The sequence below is a fragment of the Sylvia atricapilla genome, chromosome 14 (genome assembly GCF_009819655.1).
Source record: "Sylvia atricapilla isolate bSylAtr1 chromosome 14, bSylAtr1.pri, whole genome shotgun sequence".
Lineage (NCBI taxonomy): Eukaryota > Metazoa > Chordata > Aves > Passeriformes > Sylviidae > Sylvia > Sylvia atricapilla.
This window is the reverse complement of record NC_089153.1, coordinates 15,760,181-15,775,111: the sequence shown is the minus strand read 5'-3', so window position 1 is coordinate 15,775,111 and position 14,931 is coordinate 15,760,181. Positions and strand designations below refer to the sequence as shown.

At 52.5% G+C, this 14,931-nt stretch overlaps 1 protein-coding gene across 1 annotated transcript; it reads left to right on the top strand.

The window, feature by feature from the left end:
- The first annotated feature begins 5,908 nt into the window (after positions 1–5,908).
- MSX2 (msh homeobox 2) lies at positions 5,909–10,274 on the top strand. The gene is made up of 2 exons (XM_066328828.1): positions 5,909–6,363; positions 9,518–10,274. Exons 1-2 carry the CDS (start codon positions 5,997–5,999, stop codon positions 9,940–9,942), a joined length of 792 nt encoding a protein of 263 aa, XP_066184925.1. The 5' UTR covers positions 5,909–5,996; the 3' UTR covers positions 9,943–10,274.
- The last annotated feature ends 4,657 nt before the right edge of the window (positions 10,275–14,931 follow it).

Sequence of the window (14,931 nt, the reverse complement as noted above, 5' to 3'; positions counted from 1 at the left end):
TGTCCCTGCCTGGAGCTCCGGGCCACCGAATCCCAGCCAGAGCATCTCTCGGCGACAGCAGCTCCACCGAGCCCCAAACAGCTGCACAGTCACTCCCCGTCTTCGTCCTACCTCGTAAAAATAATAAAAATCCTCAATCTCACTTCAACAATATATTTTTCGGGGGGGAAAAACAGGAATAATTACATTTTCTTTGAAGAAGTGAGGTTCGAGAAATGAGGAAATCATCCGGCTGATGTCACGGAGTCTGGCACTCTCACGATCAATTTGTACCAAGTCTGAGCCTGTAACCTCAAAGCTGTTTATTGATCGGTTTATTGCAGCGTCCAAGATAATCAAAAAGAGATGGGAAATTACGGGAGACGAACGGCAGTGGCGAGGCTGCGATGGTTCAGGGAGCTCGGGAGAGATTTGGAAAATAAAAAGCTGAATAGGAAAAAACTGACTGGCTGAAGAGAATTGTGATTGTGGAATTGCATCCTGAGTTGGACACATCCTCACACCGCGAATACACTGCATAAATAAGATTTTCGTAGGAGCTGCCTTTGGGCACGGGACAATTCCGTGTATTTCACATCCCTCATTCCCTCTGCATTTCCAAGACTGATGGAAGGCAGAGGGTGAAACCCCGAAAACGAATATAACTGAAAAAATGATAAATAAAAATAAAAGGCGCCAGTGAAAATAAATCGGTTTGTGCGGAAGGTGGGGACACTCCGGGAATAATCGGGTGCTCCGATCTAAGCCAGAGCAGGAGCCTTGAGTGTCTCACCCTGCGCACATCATTTCCCCGGCCGAGGTGAATCATGTGGGTTTGTTCATCGCCCAGACAGGCAGGAAGGTGTGTGCGATTATCAGGAATCCCTGCAACGAGTTCGATGGAAATCGTTTGCAAACAGAATGAAAGAGTCCGGGGGAGACGATGCAGGGGAGAGAGGGGAAAAAAAAAAAAAAAAAAAAAAAAGTTTTTAAGGTCACGGATTTTTTCCCTTTCTCTGCCTCGTAAAAATAAATAAATAATCAATAAATTAGTAAATTATAAATAAAGAAATAGTTACATAAGCAGAAGTCACCCCTGACGTTCCCCCTCTCTGCGGAGTCTCGGGGTGTCCCTCTGCTCTCGGGGTGTGCGGGACGGCGGCACCGGGGCCAAACAGTGAAATATTTTGCCCTCATCTTTTCCAGAGGGGGATTTGGGGGGGTTCCTGTGGTGGCTCCGAGCGGCTCCAGCAGGTGCCCGGGGGTTCTCTCCGAGGGGCTCCGATCCTGCGCTTTGGGGGGAATAGTTTTGGGGGTCCAGGACACAGCGGGACCCTCCGAGGTCCGAGCTGGCAGAGGCCAGGAGCCCTTCAACACCTCCGAAATCTCCGAGGATCCTCTCCACCGTGAGTTTTCTGCATGTAAATTTAACCTCCCTAGCAGCGCTTTCCTCGCTCGAACCTCCCCCCTTGTGTTTATTTGAAAAGTCATTACCTTGGGAAAAAAAAAAAAATCAAAATTATTTTCAATCCTTAAGGGCAAAACTGTTAATTGCTTTGAGCAGGAAGACATCTGATCTCTCGCAGTTATCCCCTGCCTCTTGCCAAGCAGAACAAATATCTGCTGGTAAATCAGATACCTGCGCCGAGAGAGGGGGAGAGCCCGAGCCTGTTGTGCAACCAGCGCTGTCCGAAGGAGCGGATGGCACCGGTGCCATCAGTGGCGAGGTGACACAGGGGACAATTAGAACGCGTGATTGCACTCGGTGCAACCCGGCTCCATCGCTTCCACCTTCCCCGAGCACCGGGAGCCGGGACAAAGCCCCCGCCCGTCCCGCAGCCCCGGAGGATGCTCGGGGAAAGGTCCCCTCGGACCGCTCGGAGCTGCCTCGGCAGCCAGGAGCTGGCAGCCAAAACGGCCTCGGGAATCCAGAGGTGGATCCGGATCGAGGCGTCCGTAACCAGCCCTGATCCCTCGGGAGTTCTGATGTTCAGCTCGCTTTAATTCCCTCCCAGCGTCTGCAGATAAACGCGTGTTGCTGTTAATGCAACGCCTTTCGCTTGGCTCCGGGTCTCATCTGGGGCAAGGCGATGAAAAAAGAATCTCCCAGCCTATGACACATCAAACATTCCCTCGTTTCGGGGCAAAACTTACACTTGATGCGCACTCTGATTCCTTTTTCCTGCCTCTCTTTTTCTGGTCAAACCTGGAGCCTAATCTTCCTTCCCTGAATGGTGTCCGCGCTCCAGCCCCGCGGCCGGTCGTTCAAAAATAACTCTCCTGTCTCTAGAAAACGGATTATTAATCAAATCCATCATAAAAATGCCCGTGAGAGAATAACCCCGCTGTTTCGTCCCCCCGAGGTGTCTGTGTGGGACAGGGGCTGCTGCTTCGCGGGGACACGGGACAGCGCTGGTGCGGTGATCCCGGTGAGTTCCCTCCTGATTTACACCGATCAGGGGAGGGCACAGGGTGTTCTGCAGCCCCTGGACCCCCAAATCCCGCATCCCCGGCTATCCCGGGATAACCACGCCGTGGGATTTCGTGGCGGGGACGCTGCCGCCGCCTTGATGGATACAGGAGCGAGGATGCTGCGGCTCCCTCCGCCTCCAGGCTGGGCAAAGCGAGGCGGAGAGGTGGGCTCGGGGGCAGCCGGGGGAGGCACAGGGGGAGGCGGAGCTGGCCGGGACGGGCTGTCGCTGCTGCTCCTGCTGCTGCTGCTGCTGCTGCTGGAGCCGGTCAAACTGCACAGCCACTTCCCCCAGGAGCTTCCCTTTCATCTCCCCGCTCCTGGCGCCTGTCGAACAGCCTCAGTTTGTCTGCAGCGTCTCTCTTCCCCCCGCGCTGCCTCCATCCCCGCCCCGCTCCAGCTGAGAGCCGCAGGACCGGGGCGCCCGGAGCTCACGGCGCTGATGCTGCAGGAGGGCGGCGGAGAGCCGGAGGGGCACGGGGGGATCTTTCTGGGCATCCCTAGGATGCTCCGTGCAGACCAGGGGACGCCCCCAAAGCCGTCTCGGTCCCGACAGCCCGCCCCGATGGGGTCTCAGGCAGGACACAAAGGGGGAGCCCCCGGGCTCACATCGCTTCCTCGGGCTGGGAGAATTCCCTGCTGGTGTGAGGCTGGGCGGCTGCTCTGGGATCCTGGATAGGGGGCAAAGCCTTAATTCCTAGAAATTTCTCTCTCCAAAGCCCATCTCGGGGAGGTTTCCGTGCGGGACATTCGGTGCCGTGTGCGGCTCCGTGCTCTGGTGTTTAACTGACAGCAGGAGGATGGAGGAGGGGACGGTGAGAGGCGAGAGATATCTCTAAGTTCAAACTTTAGACAGAAAATGCTCCAATTTCGCCACGACGGACTGAGGCTGAAGAGGGAAAACACCATAAGCAAAGCCTGCCACGCTTTGCTATCCCAAAATTCAGCCAGATCAGGCTGGAGGAGCCAACTTATGCTCCACAGCACCGACAGCACCTTGTCCCTTGGTCCCTTTTCTCCCTCTGGCCTCCCAAGGGATGGCAGCGCAGAGGAGCCTCTCTAAACCCACCGAGCTCACAGAGCCGGGGAGAGAACCTGCACCCAAGGGACGCGCTGGGTGTCACCGTGACCCCGAGCTGCGGTTCCAGCGAGCATTGATTGACTCCGGGGGCGCGGTGTAATTATCCGCGGCGTTTCCAGCAGCCCCACAATGGCTTTCCACGGGCCGGCATTGTTCCCGACACGCCGGCATTGTTCCCGCGTGTCCATCAATTCTCATTTACTTGTCACGGTGCAGGAGGCATGGAGAAGGGAAAGGAAGGGGGAGAAGAGGGACAGACTCAACCCCACGGCAGAGGCAAAGCTTTGCAAGGCCGGGGCTGCCTGGTTGTCTCCGTGAGGGTCTCCCAGCAAAGAGATGGATGCTGTGAGGAAGGAGAAGTGCCAAACTGGGGGTAGCAAGAGCAGCTGGAGGAGCATTAATCTGTGGCATTATTTTTATCCTGGCAGAAAAGCCCCAATCGGCTGAAATGTTGCAAGCCAGGCCGGCTGGAGCGAGGCAGAGGGGAAAGCATCACTTCTCTGGGCAGATCTTGAATCCTGAACCCACCGAGGTGTGCAGTAACACTGCCAGCAATCAGCAGTGAGGGTGCAAACCCTGCTATTAGCACCGCCGAGGAGTTGGGGTTTTGTAACACGGCTTCTCCTACACGTCCTCCCACGCTCCTTCCCACACGGCAATCCCGTGCCCCGGTCCCAATTTGCTCTCCCTGGCACCAGGAGAGATGTTATCAGGGCTGGGGCTGCTCGAGATTTTTGGGGGCTGAGCAGTGGGGAGGGATGAGAGGGGCTGGAAGGGGTCAGGGTCCCCTACAGCCCCATCCTCGAGCTGGGAAATCAAAATTTACAGGGCTGGGGACTTCCAAGATTGTTCCGTGAGCTGGCAGGGAAACCAGGAGCCCGAATCGAGCAAAAGATGAGATGATTAAACCCTCCGTGTTTTATGGAAGGGAAATATCTAAATATTCGTGGTCAGAGTCCTGCAGCCGTGCAGGACCGAGCCGGCAGCTTTGAGCTGCCCCTAAATTCGGGGCTTGGGGAGAGGAGTTGTGCCTGTCGCCTTCTCAGTGTTTTTTAGTGCCTCTAAAAATGACCCTCACTTATAAATTATAGCAGCAAAACCGCTCCCAAACCCTGCTCAGACTGGACGTTCAAAAAAAAAAAATTAAAACAACTAAACAATTGAGAAAGTTGCGGGCACAGCATGAAATAATGCCCGGCGCAAGATTAAAATCATTATGAAAAGAACAATATGTATTCGCTTTTATCCGCGCTGTAATTATAAAAGCTTTTTAAAGGATACTCTTTATTCATACCACTGGTAGGAAGTCAAAAAGTGAGAGAATCGCTTTCATAGTACTGGTTTGATATGACTTTTAATTAAGGGCTGCGTGCCCCTAATTTATTAAAGCTCATCTTTTCATCACGTGTGTAATTGACGCTGGAAAAAAAATATAATAATTACAGATCTAACCTCTGCAGAGTGGTTTTGCCCGACTTGGGTCCTGCTGCCGTGGAAACGCAAACAAGAAAAAAAAAATTGGATGAAAAACAGTGGCGCAAACAGCGGCGCCCGCGTTTCTCCGGGGGTCCGCATCCCGTATCCCGAATTCCGCATGGCCAGAACTCGCTCCTGGGGAAAGGGACTGGTTTTGGGGGAAAGGGCTCGTTTTTTGGGGGAAAAGGGCTCGTTTTGGGGTAAAGGGACTTGTTTTGGGGTGGAAAGGACTCATTTTGGGGTGGAAAGGACTCATTTGGGGGGGGGGAAAGAACTCATTTTGGGGGGGAAAGAACTCATTTTGGGGGGGAAAGGGCTCGTTTTGGGGGAGAAAGGGACTCGATTTTGGGGAAAGGGACACGTTTTGGAGGAGATGGATGGAAGGGAAGGACAGACCCCGCTCCGTGACAGTCGGAGGGGCAGGGCACCGGGATGACCCCGGGGGTGTCGGGGTGACCCAGGGGTGTCGGGGTGACCCAGGGGTGTCGAGGTGACCCTGGGGAGCCGCGATGATCCCGGGGTACCCCTCGAGGAGCCGAGCCGGCGGCGGAAGGGGTACCACAACCGCACTCCTCTAAAGTTCCCTCTTCGCCTCATCATCATCATCATCATCATCCTTAATTACCTCGGCAGGGTTTTTATTTATTATTTTTCCCCCCCTCGCTCTGCGGTGATTACAGCCCTGCACGGCTCCTCGGCGGGCCGCCCGTGTCATTAACCCCGTGTCATTAATTGCGGCCGGCGAGGGGCCGGGAACTCCCCGCGAGCGGCGCCGCCTGGGCCCGCCCCCTCCGCCCGCAGATCAACCAATCAGAAGCGACTTTGCGCGACGTCACGCCCCAAGGCGAGCGCTGATTGGGCGGCGGGGCGGCTCCCCCGCTCGGCCAAGGAGGACAGCGGCGGGGAGCCCCAGAGGGGGAAAAGGGGGGCGGCCGGGCCCTCACGCCGCACTCGCCGGGCAGCGCCAGCTCCAGCTCCGCCGCACCCGCCATGGCTTCCCCTCACAAGGCCAAGGACGTCTTCTCCTCCTCCGACGAGGAAAGCTCGGCGGCCGGCGGCGCCGAGGAACACCACAAAGTCAAGGTGTCCAGCCTGCCGTTCAGCGTGGAAGCGCTCATGTCCGACAAGAAACCGCCGCCCAAGGAGCCGCCGCTGCCCGCGGCCGGCGGCAGCGCCGATGGAGCGGCCGTGGGCACCTCCAGGAACCTGCTGCTGGCGGCTCACGGCTCTCGGGACGAGCACAGCCCGCCAGGGCCGCTTACAAAAGCCTTCGACACCGCCTCGGTCAAGTCGGAGAACTCGGAGGACGGCTCGTCGTGGATCCCTTCGGAGGCCGGGAGATATTCGCCGCCGCCGAGTGAGTCCTCCTGGGGCGGGCGGGATGCGCTAAATACACGGGGGCTGAATACACGGAGATAAAAACCTACATCCTGTGGTTTCTGTCCGGTATTCCCATCCCAGCGCTCGGGTTGGATGGGGCCCTGAAGGGAAGGCGTCGCTGCCGATGGAAGAATATCGTTTTAAGGTTTTTTCCGACATAAAACATCCTGCGATGGCGCGATGCTTTTATAGGTGTTCATGTGTGTGTCGTTTTTAGGTGCGTGTTAGGTATTTATTATTACGTATTTATATTATCATGTGTTTATAGAGTTAAGTGTTTCTATACATGACTACAGGGATGTCTGTGAATGTACATCGCTTTCAAAGCCTTAGAAAGATCAGGAATCAGCAGGGACCAGATTCCGACTCTCGGCTCCTTAGCAGCCAGCTCGTCCATTTGTGTTATCCCAGCAAAAACTGGGATTTCTCCCTGTGCCTCTCTCCCGTCCGCGGGGCGCTCCCATCTCCTAAACCTGGGAATTATCCTTCCAACCTTGAGCAGGTTCCCGACTCGGGGTTTGTCCCTCCATCCCTGTGTCCGGAGCCTGTCACAGTTCCCCGAGCTGCTCCTGAGCCCTTTGGATCCCTCCCGAGCCCGTCCCCTGCCTTGGGGACACTCGGTGCGGAGGTGACATCCTCGGCAATCCCAGGCGCCTTTCGCTTTCAACCCTTATTAAAAAAAAAAAAAAAAAAAAAAAAAAAAAAAAAAAAAAAAAAAAAAAAAAAAAAAAAAGGGGGGGGGAAAAATTGCTTTTAAGGGATTAAAAGCCTCCAAAGCATCCTTGGGGAGAAGGGGAAGGAGCATCCCGCCCCGCGGTGGCCGCACACCTGTGTCAGGATTTAGCCGCTCTCCTCCGCGCATCCCGAACTTACCCGCTGGAAATTAAATACTCCAATTAATTTAAGTTTTCCGAGACTTTCCAGGCGCGAACTGCCTCACGGAATTTACTCCTCAATCTAATATTGCGAGAGGAAAGTTTAATGCTGTTACAGCTTTCCTTATTAGTTTTTTTAACAATAATTTCGATCTGGCTTTAATCCACTTCCTTTCCTTTATGGCAACCCCGAATTAATTTGATTTCTGTCATGCTGGGAGAGGACAGGAGAGAGGCATTCCCTGTGTAGCTCCAATTTTCTATTTTCATGTACCCCTAAATGTGCTGAAAAAAAACATGGAAAAACCTGCCCCAAACCCCAGACTTAGACACGGCCTAATAATCTCCTTCTACATTTTTTCCCCTTCGAAATTTCTCCTCTTTCTCTTTTAAAACTGCCCGTTCTCGGGATCGGCGAAGGAGTTTTGTAAAGGACTTCGGTAGCTTGGAATTCCCGTGACTTCAGAGGGATTTGAGGAGAAAACTGAGGATCGGGGAAAGATCCTTCGGCCTCGAGCATTTTCCTCATTTCCCACCTCGGCAGGAGGCAGTGAGCGATTCTCCCGCAGGAAAACCTCCTGTCCACGGGGAGTTTTGCCATTAAAAACAGCCCCTCGATTTATCACTATTAATATTAATATTGCGGGTGGGATGAGCTGGGAGAAAAGCTGTAAAAGCTGGAATTATGAGGAACACGGAGAGGAAAATCCTCTCCAAATGATGATTTTTATTGTTTTATTTTATTTTTGGTCCGATATTGGCCAGGAAGGGAATAATTCCCGGGATTTCATGGGAAAAAAGCGCGTTTGTGTTTCTGTGCGCGGCTCGGGCTCACCCCAGAGCCGGGGAAGGCGCTGGGACAGCGAACCAAGGGCACCCCAAAATCCTGTCCCTGAGTCCTGGGCTTCTCTTGGGGAAAAGAAAAGAGTTGGGTTCAGAAATAGCGGCAGGGATTCGGGGTCGGTTGGCTGTAGTTTTAATTTAGTGCAGCTTTAGAAGTGAATCAGCTGTCACAGGCAGCACCTGAATTGTTAAAATGCCCTGCTGGGGTCACAGGCCAGTATTTGAAAAGTTGTTTCCTAGAAAAGCTTTTTGGTTTTGTTTTCAGTATGCCGGTATTTAGTTTTCTAGAGGAAGAGCAATAAGAAAAGCTGAATTATTTTCTGCTGTAACTGTTTTCTCCCTTACTTTCCTGAACTTTAGAACAATTCCTTGGTGGGATTTTTTAATTGCACCATACGTGCTTAAACAGCTCCTTGGTCTGGCTTATTTTAAAAAACAAAAAGAAAAGTGAAACGAGTACAAAAATCCCAAAGTGCAAATACTGATGGGCTCTTGAAGCAGAACAGAATTCAGCAGCCTGTCACTTGCTGTGGCCAGCCGGGGTGACTTGTCCTGTGTCCCGGGACTGAGCAAAACAGCCAAATCACCGAGCTTTTGAAGTCAGCCGCCTGCTTTTTAGTTATTCTTTAGATTGCAAAATTGTTAGTGAAGTGCTAAATTAATCTAAAGGCGAGTCAGCGCTCTGCCATCCCGGGAATATTGCCTAACCTGGCTGGGGTTGAAGGCAGGCACAAAAGGTGGTGGATTTTCTGGCTTTTATTGGCAACGAAATGCTGAAGTTTTGTCTGGGTTATGTTTTTGTTTTTTTTTTTTTTTTTTTTTTTTTTTTTTTTTTTTTTTAATTGGCAAATGTCATAAAAGCTAAATGCTGAATTCAAAGGGCGCTGCTTTCTTGTTTGAGTTTGTTGGCTTTTGTTTTTTAATATCAGTTGATAATCAGAAAACACCCACTGAAAATCAGAATTAATAAGCAGAGGAAAAACTTGATGTGGAAGAATAAACAGCAAGAAAAAAAGTCCAGTTAGTGAATCCACTGAAACTGTCAGAGCTTCTTCAGCTGTCACTTGCTGTGTTTGGTGGGGAGCTCCTGGAGCAGGGCTGGGCTCTCCTCTTGCCCCCCTGTCCCTTTGGGAATCTCCAGCTTTTGTGGCGTTTGTGCTGCGCTTTCCTGGAGCTGTGCAGCCGCCAGGGCAGTTGCTTTGTGTGCTCTAGACCCCTGTGAAGTGACTTCTCTGTCCCTTTCGAAACCGCTGAGGCAAAAATTTGCCCTCCGTCAGCTGAAGCGCTGTGAGTTTGGAGTGTGGTGAGAACAAGATTCCCAGGATCCCGTGTTTGGAGGGGATCCTTGGCACGCCCAGCAGAGCCCCGGGCTGTCCCCGCTGCTGTGATAACCGGCCTCTCCCTTCCTTGCAGGACACCTGAGCCCCACCGCCTGCACCCTGAGGAAGCACAAGACCAACAGGAAGCCCCGGACGCCCTTCACCACCTCGCAGCTGCTGGCCCTGGAGCGCAAGTTCCGCCAGAAGCAGTACCTGTCCATCGCCGAGAGAGCCGAGTTCTCCAGCTCCCTCAACCTCACAGAGACACAGGTCAAAATCTGGTTCCAGAATCGGAGGGCCAAAGCCAAGAGACTGCAGGAGGCCGAGCTGGAGAAGCTCAAAATGGCAGCGAAGCCCATGTTGCCGTCGGGCTTCAGCCTCCCTTTCCCCATCAACTCCCCCATCCAGGCTGCCTCCCTGTACGGCACATCGTACCCTTTTCACAGACCTGTGCTCCCCATCCCGCCCGTTGGACTCTACGCCACTCCCGTTGGATACAGCATGTACCACTTATCCTAAGAAGATCCCACAGACAAAGCCTCAGACAGACAGACAGACACACAGACAGAACTTCCTGGTGGATCCTGTCCAGCCCTGAGAAGGCAGAACCCCAACCAAGTACTGGCCGTTCTTTCTGCACTCTTCTATCTGGCATCCTGAGTTGTCTGGGAGTTTGCTACGGGTTGAGAGTGCTCTGAGCACTCTGAGTCTGCTCCTCAAAGCAAAAAAAAAAAAAAAAAAAAAAAAAAAAAATAGCATAAAAACCAACAAAAAAAATTTTTTTTTTAGTAAATATGCGGGGTTTATCCAGTGCAAGTAAAACTAGGTTTAAAAAAAAAAAAATAAAAGAAGGGTGAAAAAGCAATTTTATCCTAAGGAGGCAGAAATTCCCTGACACCTCCCTGGCGGGCCCCAGCACGGGTTTGGGTGTGTGCCCTCGAGCCACACTCTGAATTGCCATCACTTCTTAGAGGGGAGGGAAATAAAAAGGTCTAATCGAAGTTTTGTTGTTTGGTTGTTTTTTTAAAAAAAAAGACAGCAGAGCCCGTAGCTAGAGACGTGTAAATAGAAACTAGAGCAGGTAGAGTCTCAGTGAAGTTCAGAGCCAGCAAATTCCTACATTTCTCGGGGAGAGGGCCAAACTTTGCACCCCGAACCTCGGGGCAAGATGAGCAGCAGGGGCCCTAAATGCAGAGCCCAGCTTTCCCCAGCGTGGCTCCTGTGATGCCTTTCCGTGTATAAATAGCTTCAGCCTTTGTAGAGCACTGGCAGGGGAGGTGAAGAGCGAGGCAGGCTGGGTTTTATCTCTTCCTATTGGCTTCAAAAGTTTTGGCTGCAGCCAGGTGAAATCTTGGCTCTGCTGTGCTCTTGGAAAAGCGGGAGAGAGGGGAGAAAGACGTGCCTTGTTCCCATAAAGGATTAATGAATCCTTCTGGGGGTTGTTCTGGGGGGTTTTATTATTTCTATTTGCCTGTGTTAAAGAGGAGAACCCCCTGAGATTTGTTCCGTTCTGAGGATGCCAATAGAAGTGACTCGTGCTTGAAACCCTCCTAAAGAGAGATCCGGGTGTCACCAGCAGCCCCACGAGTGGGACAGTGGGGTGACAGAGACTGTGTGACCCGCCTGTCCCCGTGGGAGCTCTGGCAGCGGCTTCCCCAGGCTTCTCCTTGTAACTCTTGTATTATTTGTATTATTCTTGCTAAACTTTATGAGGAAGTTACTCCCAAGGCTGTGGAGCGCTGAAGTTCAGAGCTTCTCCTGGATTTATTTTCTTAGCATGCCGTTGTGGAGGAAAGAAACAAAACAAAACAAAAAAAAATCAGAAAAAAAAAATGAAAAAAAAAAAAAAAAGCCACGAGGTTTTGCTGGTTTTGGTTTGTTTTGACCCAGGCATTGATGCCGCCTGGGACCCACTATAGATGAACTTCCTCTCTCCCTTCCCCTTCACCCCTGATCTCCCATTATAGGAGAATCCCTTTGAAAGGGATGCCTTGTACAATTTTATATATTTTATTGAAGATTTATTATTTCTTATCTCTTATTTCGAATTAAATTAAAAAAGAAAAAAACATGTTCAATCGCGTGTGGGTCTGTTAGTGTTTGGAGTCCTTTGAAAGGTGCCTCCTCTCCGTGTGTGTTTTGCACCGCTGGGTCAAGTTCAAAGGAATGTTTGGGTTGCCTTTAGGATTATTTCCCCTTTCTCAATCTGATTTAAAGCCAAATTCGCAGCGCGTGAAGGTGAATTGCAAGTCAACAATTCGGAGTCAAAAGCCAAAGCTTTTATGAGGTTTCCTTGTTTTTAACAGCCGCTTTTAGGCGCCTCTGTTCTTTACAACACCGCGCTCGGTGATGGTTCCATCACTTTCAGCTCCTGCCCTTCGGAGCTCTGGGCTCCACCTCAGCCCTGTGCTTTGGGGTCTCCTCTCCCGAAGGATCCGGGGAGGAAATCGGGACAGGTAAAACCCGGCGGGGCCCTGCAGTGCTCCAGCCGCGTTTCAGGGCCCCGGGGTGTCCCACAGTGTTGGGGTGAGGCTGGGAGAGCAGGTGCTGGACCCTGCCCTGGAGAGGGGAGCTCGGGTAAGAGGAGCCGGGCACAGCCGAGTGCCACCCGTGGAATGTCACAGGAGGGCTGCTGGCGTTAGGAGGGGACCAGGGGACAAACCAGGGGTCCTTGCCCCTAACCGGGTGTCTTTACTCCTCACCAAGTGTCTTTATCCCCTGACCAGGTGTTTTTACCCCCTGAATGGGTGTCTTTTTCCCTAACCAGGTGTCTTTGTCCCTAACCATTTGTCTTTAACCCCTGACCGGGTGTCTTTACTCCTCACCAACTGTCTTTACCCCCTAATCAGGTGTCTTTACCCCCTAATCAGGTGTCTTTACCCCCTGACCGGGTGTTTTTACCCCCTGACCAGGTGTCTTTACCCCTCAGGGGCTTCCCCCGGGTGCGCTCTCCCCGCTCGGGCCGTGCGGTCCCCGCGCTCCCGGCCCCGCCGCTGGAACACCGGGAATTGTCCCGTCCCGCAGGCTCCGGGCCGCATCCCGGATCGGGATGAAAAGGGGAATGAGACACTTCTCCAGCCGGGCTGTCCCCTGCGGACTCCCGGAGGGGACTCGGGGAGTCCCCAATTCCCAGAACAAACCCGCTGGTGACGCTCCCGCTTTGGGGAACAAAGCTGCGGGGAGAGCCCAGTCTCCACGCAGGCTCTTCAAATTAGAATTTACCGCTTCTCTCGCCCATTCCCTTTTTCCCGAAGCGTCACCCCCCGAAATCCAGGGCCAGGCGAAGTCCCCTCGGCCCTGCCCTTTCCCGGCCTCTTGTCCCGAGTGTTTCCTCAGCCGGGCCGGGCTATAAATAAACCCGCGGTGTTTTTGAACCTCGGCTATAAATCAGCTGTGTCAGGGATTACAGCTAAATCTTTTCGCTGGAAATTCTTTGAGCGCGGGAGCTTTGCGTGTGTTATGATAGATCCCTAAATGGATACAGATTTATTGCGGCACCACGAGAGTGTTGAAGGAAAAGCTTCCAAATCTCGGTTACAACCTCTGCTCTGGGAAAGGCGAGAGGGATCCGTGACACCTTCCCGGAGCCTGCGGATGGCATGACAATTCACCCTGCGCCCATTATTAACTTGTTCCAATTAAAGCCTTCAGAAAGGCCGAGTTAATTGAGTATTATATTTTATTAGGAGGGAGGTGTCAAGCTTTACTCATGAGACTTCATCATCGCCCTAATGGGAGCTGCCCCGCAGGCAGATCTGTAACTGAATAAATTACAGCGAGGCAGGGAAATCAGAATGCTATCATTAAAAGCGATGCACTTACTGAAATTCCTCCCCCACTTTCGCAAGAGGCTGGGGAGGTGTGGCTTTAATTAGTTATTTTAATGCAAAGTTAAATTGTTCCCAAAGTATTTTCTGACACAAAGCAGATGCGATGATTAGAAGCTGAATGAGACTGAAAGGAGTTGGCATCTGTTCCAGGTACATCTATATATTTTAAATTCCCAATAGAAAGTGAAAAATAATTAGAGCAATAAATAATAAACATTAAAAACAACGCGATAAATTATCCCGATCCTTAAAACCCGGACTCGCTGAGCGGCTCAGGCCAGGCGGGCACAGCGCGGGACCTGCAGTGGCCGGGGATGGGTTTGTTCACACAAACATTTGGGATTGGGCTTTTTCTGCTTCTCTCCGACTTAAAGTCCATTTCCTAAAGCCACGGGCGCTTCCAGCCTGCGTTTCATGTTTTCACGTTGCCTTGTCAAAGCCCGGAATTCCTATTTTTTTTTTTTTTAATGAAAATGAGGAAAAACTGGGCTGGCAGCGGGGAATTCTCTGCTCTGCGAGCCGGGGGCTGCGGGCACCCAGCGACCCCCGAGGCTCGGGCCGGGAACGGGGGATGAGGATGAGGGTGAGGATGAGGGTGAGGATGAGGATGCTCCCAGCCGCAGCAGCATCCCAGCAGCAGCAGCAGCAGCAGCATCCCGGCTCCCAGCCCTGTCCCCAGCCCTCGGTTCCATCGCCCCGGGGCTTCACACACCCCCAAATCTCTGGATAATTCCACATCCCCACACAGCCCATGCCTCTCGCACCAGCCCCACGGGCGCTCCGATGTCCCCTCCGCACACATGGGGCTCCGCAGGATTTGGGGGCTGAGCGCTGGACGTGCTCTGCAGGAGGAGCGGAGCCCACGGAGGGGATGGATGAGGAGGAACCACCAGAAAGGGCCAAACTCCGGGGCTCTGCGCCTTGGGAAGGGGCTCCGAGCCCCGCACTCGTGCCCCGGCTGCCCGCAAGGAGCCCCAGGGTCCGAGGGGATCCACTCCCACCCCTCTCGGGGCTGCTCGGAGAGACACAAGTGAGCATTTTGCTTTCTCTAAAGTACATTTCCCTTCTCTATTGGCCCCTCGGTTAGTATTCCCAAAGACTAACGTGGATGTCTTTATTAAAAAAAAAAATTAAAAATCATTAAAAGGACCCAAAATAAATTCTCCTCAAACAGATAACGCCCAGCATTCCGCCAGTGTGACTTTGTTCCTCCCTGTCAGCCACGGAGACTCCAAAGTGCCTTTTCCGGGGGTCACTTTTGGAAGTTAACCTACTTTCGGCAGCGCCCACATTCTTGGCGTAGCGAGCCTCGCTCTCAAAATAAAAACAAAGAGGTTATTCCAATTTTTTTTCCTCCCCCTTTTTCCATTCCAGAGCAGAGGGGGCATATTTTTCCAGTGAAAAGCACGAGGGACCTCAGGGAAACTGCACAGCTCATCCCAGCGCGGCGAGACCCGGGAGGAGCCGCTCCACGGTTCACGTTCCTTTTCGCTGCCGCGGGGAAATTTGGGGTCTTTTGTTGTTGTTGAGCTTTTTTTAAAAAAAAAAAATATTATTTTGGTTTGTGTTTGACTCCTCGAGCCCCTCGCTGTGCGTTTCCCACCGTAATCCATGAGGCATTTGGCGGGTGCTACCAAGCAGCTCCCAACTGGTTGCACGCGAGGAATAAAAATCTTTC